The 7,701-nt window shown below is 42.9% G+C and overlaps 1 protein-coding gene across 1 annotated transcript; it reads left to right on the top strand.

The window, feature by feature from the left end:
- Positions 1–1,109: 1,109 nt before the first annotated feature.
- On the top strand, positions 1,110–7,397 carry LOC108318401 (cytosolic carboxypeptidase 2-like). The gene is made up of 4 exons (XM_017549445.1): positions 1,110–1,280; positions 1,526–1,595; positions 4,185–4,361; positions 7,375–7,397. The coding sequence occupies exons 1-4, from the start codon at positions 1,245–1,247 to the stop codon at positions 7,395–7,397; spliced, it is 306 nt and encodes a 101-aa protein (XP_017404934.1). The 5' UTR covers positions 1,110–1,244.
- Positions 7,398–7,701: the final 304 nt, after the last annotated feature.

The following is a 7,701-nucleotide window of genomic DNA, read 5'->3' as shown; positions in this document are numbered from 1 at the left end:
TAGAGACGGGGTTTCACCATGTTGACCAGGATGGTCTCGATCTCTTGACCTCGTGATCCACCCGCCTCGGCCTCCCAAAGTGCTGGGATTACAGGCTTGAGCCACCGCGCCCGGCTATGCATATAATTTTTAAAACCAAATCAAAATGTGTGATTTGAATTTGCTAGCTTTGTTTCTTAAGTTTTTCAGTGTAGAAGGTAATTTTTCCGTTCTGGCTATGGAGTGGAGAGAATATAAGGTGAAAGGAGAGGAGCAGCAGCTGTCTTAGAGCAAAGTATGCATAAGAATGATCTAAAGCTAAGCAACAGGAAACGAGCTTGGAAATATGTTGAGGGCTGCTGGCACTGTACTCATCAATGCGGTTTCGATTCCCAGGCTGGGGCTGTAATGTATGAGGGGAAGAATGAATCTGAGTGGGCGCCGCCCGCCAAGCTTATTGCTGACCTTCCCGGGGCTGCCGTCTCCCTCCCTGGGGGAGGGGCCTAGCTCCCCGGAAGCGCCCGGCAGCCCCGCCCTTCTTCCGCTTCCCGCTCGCGGTTGCTAGGCTACCTGAGACCTCACAGAAAGCGGTGGTAGGCAGGTGCGGCGAGTGTGTCCCCTTTCCCGCACAAGGCTTGGCCTTTGTACGTAAGTGCAGTGGCTGCCTGCCTCGCTCGGGCTTCTCTGCCGCACTCATCCGTGCTGCTTGGGACAGGCCGGGGCGCGAAGGCGGTCGCATCCATCTTGGGAAGTTTCTGCTCCCCCTCTCCCTCCTACCCTTTGGAAACCCCCTCACCAGCTGCCCCCGACCAGGTTCCTCTGAACCTGAAATTCAGTTTTCAGGGCTCACTTTCCCGATCCCCTGACCTTTTTCCATCTACCCCGACACGACTCCGCCGCGTGCTCCCATCCCCATTTCTTTCACTTCTCTGTGGCGAGCATCTTCCTTCTCAGGGAGCAGGAAGCATGGGGCCAGCACCTTGGGAAGAAGAGGCAGGAAGACCCGCCGTCCTCCCTGTCTCAGGTGCACCTCCGGCCTCGACGTGACCACCTTGTTTGGCTGAGGAGAAGCTGAGTTGGCAGAGTTTTCTGAAGTCAAGCGGGAGCTCGGGGGTTGCAGGGAGGTATTGGCAGTTTTTTCACTTGTCCTGTTCTGGCTTTATAGCTTCTCGTGTGTAATCACCTGCGTATTTGGAAATTGGGCAGGGTTTGCAGCTGGATGCCAACGTCACTGACTAGTCTTCAGCCCACCATGCAGAAATAACATGTTCCCAGCCTTGGAAATGCAGCTAAAGCAGGAGGTCGGTACACAACACAGAAAGCCACAGATTTCTTCAGGGAACTCCACAGAAATCCGATACTAGATGAGAAGGGATGTTCTGGTGGCATCTTTTCCCAGCTGAAGATCTTGATCCCTATGATAGAATAATTCATATGGAATGTGGTTCGCTGGGTGTTTAGTCGTCTACAACAATGCTCATGTACTTTTTGTTGAGTCTATTATCGTTTGAAAACATCTTGATTGAAGTGTCCCTTCCTTTCACAGACTCACAGACTTCCTGATCCCTATGAAGACTTTATGTACCATCACCTCCAATATTATGGCTACTTTAAAGGTAATAATACCATGTTCTTATCTAGTATCACTTTTCCTGGGCTCAAGGAGAAAATTGCTTTGTTAACTGGTAGGGTTGAACTTGGGTAGACTAATAAATACTTTGAATTGACAAATACTTTTTCCTCTACCATTAGTGAAAAGTACTTCCTTTCCCCCATTAAGCTGCAGGGTCACCTCTGTCAAGTAGGCAGAGTCACTTAATACAAAGGTTTGTTTATGGGCTCTCTATTCCAATGATCTGTTTGTCTATCCTTTAAGTGTCACTGTCTCTTAATTACTATATGGCCTTAAAATAGTCTTGGTATCTGGAAAGACACGTATTCCCACCTTGTTCTTCCAAAGTGTCAGCTGTTCTTGAGTCTGCCTTCCTATATACATTTTGCAATTGGCTTATGACATTTTATTTTATTATGAGATAGAGTCTCATTCTATTGCCCAGGATGGAGTGCAGTGGTGTGCTCTTGGCTCATTGCAACCTCTGCCTCCCAGGTTCAAGCGATTCTCCTGCCTCAGCCTCCTGAGTAGCTGGGATTACAGGCACGTGCCACCATGCCCGGCTAATTTTTGTTTCTCCTTTTTTTTTTCCCGAGGTGGAGTCTCACTCTTTTCGCCCAGGCTGGAGTGCAGTGGTGCAATTTCGGCTCACTGCAACCTCCACCTCCCAGGTTCAAGCGATTCTCTTGCCTCAGCCTCCCAAGTAGCTGGGATTACAAGTGCCCACCGCCACGCCCGGCTAATTTTTTGTGTCGTTTTAGTAGAGACAGGGTTTTGCCATGCTGGGTCAGGCTGGTCTCCAACTCCTGACCTCAGGTGATCCACGCCCCTTGGCCTCCCAAAGTGCTGGGATACAGCGCGATGGCTCACACCTGTAATCTCAGCACTTTGGGAAGCTTAAGTGGGCAGATCACTTGAAGCCAGGAGTTCCAGACCATCCTGGCCAACAATGGCGAAACACTACCTCTACTAAAAATACAAAAAATTAGCTGGACGTGGTGGCGTGCGCCTATAATCCCAGCACTTTGGGAGGCCAAGGCAGATGGATCACAAGATCAGGAGTCCAAGACCAGCCTGGCCAAGATGGTGAAACCCCATCTCTACTAAAAAATACAAAAAATTAGTTGGGCATGGTGACAGACACCTGGAATCCCAGCTACTTGAGAGGCGGAGGCAGAGAATTGCTTGAAGCCGGGAGGTGGAGGTTGCAGTGAGCTGAGATTGTACCACTGTACTCTAGCCTGGGCGACAAAACGAGACTCTGTGTCAGAAAAAGAAAAAGAAAATTAAATTTCTAGTTTGCCAGATTCAGTAGATACCCTTAAGATAAAGTGGCTTTGGGTTTCATTGCTCCACTGCCACTTTGATACTTGCTTTCACCTGGGTTTGGCTCTCTTGGCAGCTGTAGGGGCAGAGGGAAGGCTTTCCTTCCAGTGTCTCTGAAAGTTTGACTGACTGGTAATGGACAGACTAATAGGAGAAAAAGGCATACAAATTTATGTGTATGTGGACATGTGATTCCCACAAATAGGAGACTCAAAGTAGGGTCAGATTGTTGAAGTTTAAATACCTTCTTAATAGGGAGAGAGAAATTCAGGGAGGGGGATGTGCAGGCGATTGTGAAGGGTAGTAAATGATTTTCAGGAGAAAGGAATGAGCTCCAAGAACCATGTCCTGGGACAAAGTTCCTCTGAGCTCCGGGGAGGGGTGGCAAGAAAGTGAGGGGAGGAGCTTCACTGAAGAAAGGTTGTCTTATGCAAATAGTTGCCCAGGTAATCTCTGAGTTGCCCTCAGAATTGATGAAAAGTCTCTCTGGATGTGGTGCCAATTTTTAGTCTCCTCTTTTGTGGTTCATCTTTACTGGTTATTTGATGAGATTCCTAGGCAAGGGAACTTAAAACAACTGCTTTTCTTTTGGAAAGAAGTTTCCTTAGTCAAATAAGGAGTTCCAGAGAGAGTCCCTTCCTGCTCTTGAGGTAGTGGGGAGACAGGAGAGATCAGAAAGTCTTTGATTCTGAGGCAGCTTCTAAGACTTTTCTGTTTTATTTTTTCAACTTTTATTATAGATTAGAGGTACATGTAACATGGTACAGGTTTGTAACATGGGTAAATTTTATGTTGTTGAGGCTAGGAACCCTCTCTATATTTAGTTCAAAGTGTTCAGTATGCCAAAGTGTTCCAAACCTTTGGGCCAAATTTTTTTCTTTTTTGAGACAGGATCTCGCTGTGTCACTCAGGCTGGAGGGCAGTGGCCTCCACTTCAGCCTCAAGCAACCCTTCCACCCTTGGGCTATCATTATCTGAGTTCCAACAAAGCCCTTGTAGCTTCAGGATCTTTCTGCCTCCCAAGCTTTTTCTCACTCTACTACCCGGCTACTTCTCAAGTCTCCTCTTTACATGCATTTCCCCAGCCATAAGGTGGGGATAATTATGTGTCACTTACATAAGTTGGAATGTGAAAGCTCTTCGTATTCATTGCAAAGGCCTGTGGTGGTAGGTGGTGATAAAAGGAGTAGTGGCTTGGTATTGACCTAGATGTTAGAAGTGATGAGTCACCCTTATAATAACTTTTAATTAAATTGCCTATTTTTAGCTCAAAGAGGCAGTTTACCAAACTCTGCAACGTATCAGCATATTCAGAAGAATAACCATCGATACCTGTTGAATGGCTCCCTTGGGGAAAAAGATGATTTGTTACCAGACACCCTGCAAAAGGACACACATACTGATTATTACTCACATAGAAGCTTCTCCTTTTGCAGGGTGTCTGGTAACAAATTGGTTTTCTTTTTAACTCTATATGGTATTTTCCAATTGTACCAAAGGGTTATGTGACTCTCCAAAATTAAGAATCCCTGAAATATCTTTCACTCCTTATAACATCATGTCACTGACATTATCATCCCATTTTAGAACTAAGGAAAATGAAGCATGTAAAGTGAAATGACTTACTCAAGTTCACAAGACCAGTAAATCTAAGGGCTAGGATTAGAATCCAAATCCATCTGGCTTCAGCGCATGTCCCCTTGACCACTGGTCTATTGTGGCCTGTTAGGAATTTATAACCTGGGACAGTGGCTTTCACACTGTTATCTACAGAACCCTGCGGTTCTTTGCATGTGCTCCATTTGATGTAATTGGAAGCAGGAGGGACCATACTATAGGAAGATCAGTCCCTTGTTGATAATTGGAATTCCATTTCAAGTTTTGTTTTTAAAACACTTGTCTTCTAATATTAAAAAAAAAAAAAATGAAGTTCCAAACTGTTGCCCTAAAAGGGTAATAGACAAGCCTTAGTTATAAAACGTACCTTTAAAAATTAGAGATCAGACAGATATTTTCATTAGCAGCCATTTCAGTCAGCCAAGGCCCCAAATAAATTATTTTACTGGTAATTTGATCCTTTAAAATCTTAATCTGAGAAGCAATTAGGTTTTTATGGATGTAAAAGAATACTCCCAGTTCTGACATCTCAATGTCAGCTATACAACAGAGGAAAAGTCCTAGCACATTCCAAGATTACATCCACCCCATACATCCCAACACTAAGACTTTAAGTTTATTCTATAATCTGTATAAGACTTTAAGTTCAGGGGTATAAAAGCAGATTAGTTACATAGGTAAACTTGTGTCATGGGGGGTTTATTGTACAGACTTTTTAATCACCCACATATTAAGCCTAGTAACAATTAGTTATTTTTACTGATTCTCTCCCTATTCCCACCCTCCACCTTCCAGTAGGCCCCGGTATGGATTGTTCCCCTCTTTGGGTCCATGTGTTGCCATCATTCAGCTCCCACTTACAAGTGAGAATATGCAATATTTGGTTTCTGTTCCTGTGTTAGTTTATTACGGATAACTCCATGTCTATCCAGGTCCCTGAAAAAGACAAATCTCATTTTTTATGGCTGAATTGTATTCCATGGAGTATAAGTATCACATTTTCTTTATCTAGTCTATTGGGCTGGTAGATATACTAAAAATTGACGACTGGCAACACGCTAGACATGGCTATAGTATATGTTAAAATACAGCCACTCCATCTCATTTCTATCTTATTTTGTTATTAAAGTGCTTGCCTTAATTACTTCCTGTGAAATTTCTATGTGTTCTCTAGAACAATTTCAAGATTAAATAGATTAGGCAGAGTTAAAGCTTTATGAAGATAAATTGTATGTTTGGAAATGCTACTTATTCAATTAAGAAGACTTAAATTGGGGAAAGAAAGTTTTTTTTGTTTTGTTTTGTTTTTAAGACTTTGATTTTTCCTTTCAGAGATCTCATTTGAGTTCACAAGCAGTAGAGACGGGTTAGGAAAAAAACTGTAAGTCATTTTTAAGGTTCATTTTGTGATGGGTCAGAAGGAAGTGCAGGAGCTGGCTAGGTCAGAATTAAAAGCAGAAGTTGATCCAGAATCTTTGTTTCTGCCATTAAATGTGTTACAGTGACCAACAGGTGTGTCATTCAGCACTATTAACTTTCTCAGAAATATTAAACTGATCTTTGAACATTTTCCATTGTCCCGGGTTATAAAGAAATGAATAAAAAATAACTTGAAATGCAGATGCTGCTACATGAGGGAAAGAATATTATAAAATTGGAGAAAAATAAAACCGTAGCTGTGGAGAATGTCTGCCCAAAAATCTTGTGAGTAAAATACAGCATGTCTGCACAGGCTTTGGATTGATTCTGAATTTCTTAGAACAGCAACGAGGAGAAAAGCCTCTATAATCCCTGACTGGTCAGTAGCTTGCACATCTGCTTTCAGATGAAGATCTGACTTCCTTGTAATCTCTCCTGTCTACCCCCAAAATTCTCTTCAAACAACACCAAGAGCATATAACTGATGTACATGTAGCACTACACATTTTATGTGGCACTTTAAGTATAGATTAGTCCTCATAAACTGCACAAATGCTTATTGTATAAACCAAAACTTCATATGCAGTTGATTTGATTACCCTAGTTTCTCTTTTCTTTTACTGATTACCTTTAATCAGTAATTACCAACCTTAAGAATGGGTAAGGTTATTCTCCCCTCCCCTAACTGCCTACATTAAAATATCAGACAAATATCAAAGGACAGAAACAATTTAAGCAAACATTCAAGCCACAGTGAGAGGTCCAATAAGTGCCAGAGGCATGAGTGATGGACAAAGGAGACAGGCAGGCCCAGAGGCAAAATTGCACTAATGAGACAAGGAAGCAAAATCTGAAGTTGCTAATGGGAACACGGTGCAGGAGTTCAAGATTTGAAGGAACAATATATCAGTCCTCCCTATAACATAATCAACTTTTTGACCTCTCACATGATCTACCTCACCATCCCAAAACCAAAACTTTTAAATCCCCATCTTTCTACTTTCATATTTTATCAGCATGTTCTCAACACCAAGCTGTCACAAAGTAAAATACACACTTTATTCTTTGAAATAAAACTCCTTTGTTTGCTGTGGTAGTCCCAGAGCCAAAAACTGCCTGGAACACAGTGCATTCTCAATACGTATGTTCAATGAATGAATGTTTTACTACTCATTCAGTGTAACTTGTTGATTCCCAATGCGTTGATATTTATATATTATATGAACCCCACAATCATATGCAAATATGTATTAAATGGATATATGTACAGGGCAACTTATGTGGATGGGAATATTAAAATAAACCCATTCATCCAGGGACTTATAACCTAGATGGAGGGAAGGATGCACATACGAGTTAAACCATGCAATTCAGCATGTGCTATTTGCTGAAATAGTGATATGCTCTTTACATGTTTACAGAGAAAGCCATCACAATTAGATGAATTCAGAGAGGAAAGCTTCATGGTAAGAATACCAATAGCAATGGAGAGATCCAAGATGGCTGCATAGGACAGCTTTAGGGTGCAGTTCCCAGGGAAAAGAACCCAGAGGGTGAGTGTTCACTGCATTTCCAAACGAGTTTTTACCGTCCACAGACCAGGAGATTCCCAGGCTGAAAAGCGTCATGAGTTTCCAGCATGGCTGTTTCAGCTGGCACTGAGGGTCTCTCCACAAAAATTCACACAAATCCGGGTGGCCATTTCAACAGGCACCTGGAACACCTGGGATACAGAACCACACATGCAA

Source organism: Cebus imitator, unplaced genomic scaffold (assembly GCF_001604975.1).
Source record: "Cebus imitator isolate Cc_AM_T3 unplaced genomic scaffold, Cebus_imitator-1.0 Scaffold218, whole genome shotgun sequence".
Taxonomy (NCBI): Eukaryota; Metazoa; Chordata; class Mammalia; order Primates; family Cebidae; genus Cebus; species Cebus imitator.
This window is presented reverse-complemented; position numbering and strand designations above follow the sequence as displayed.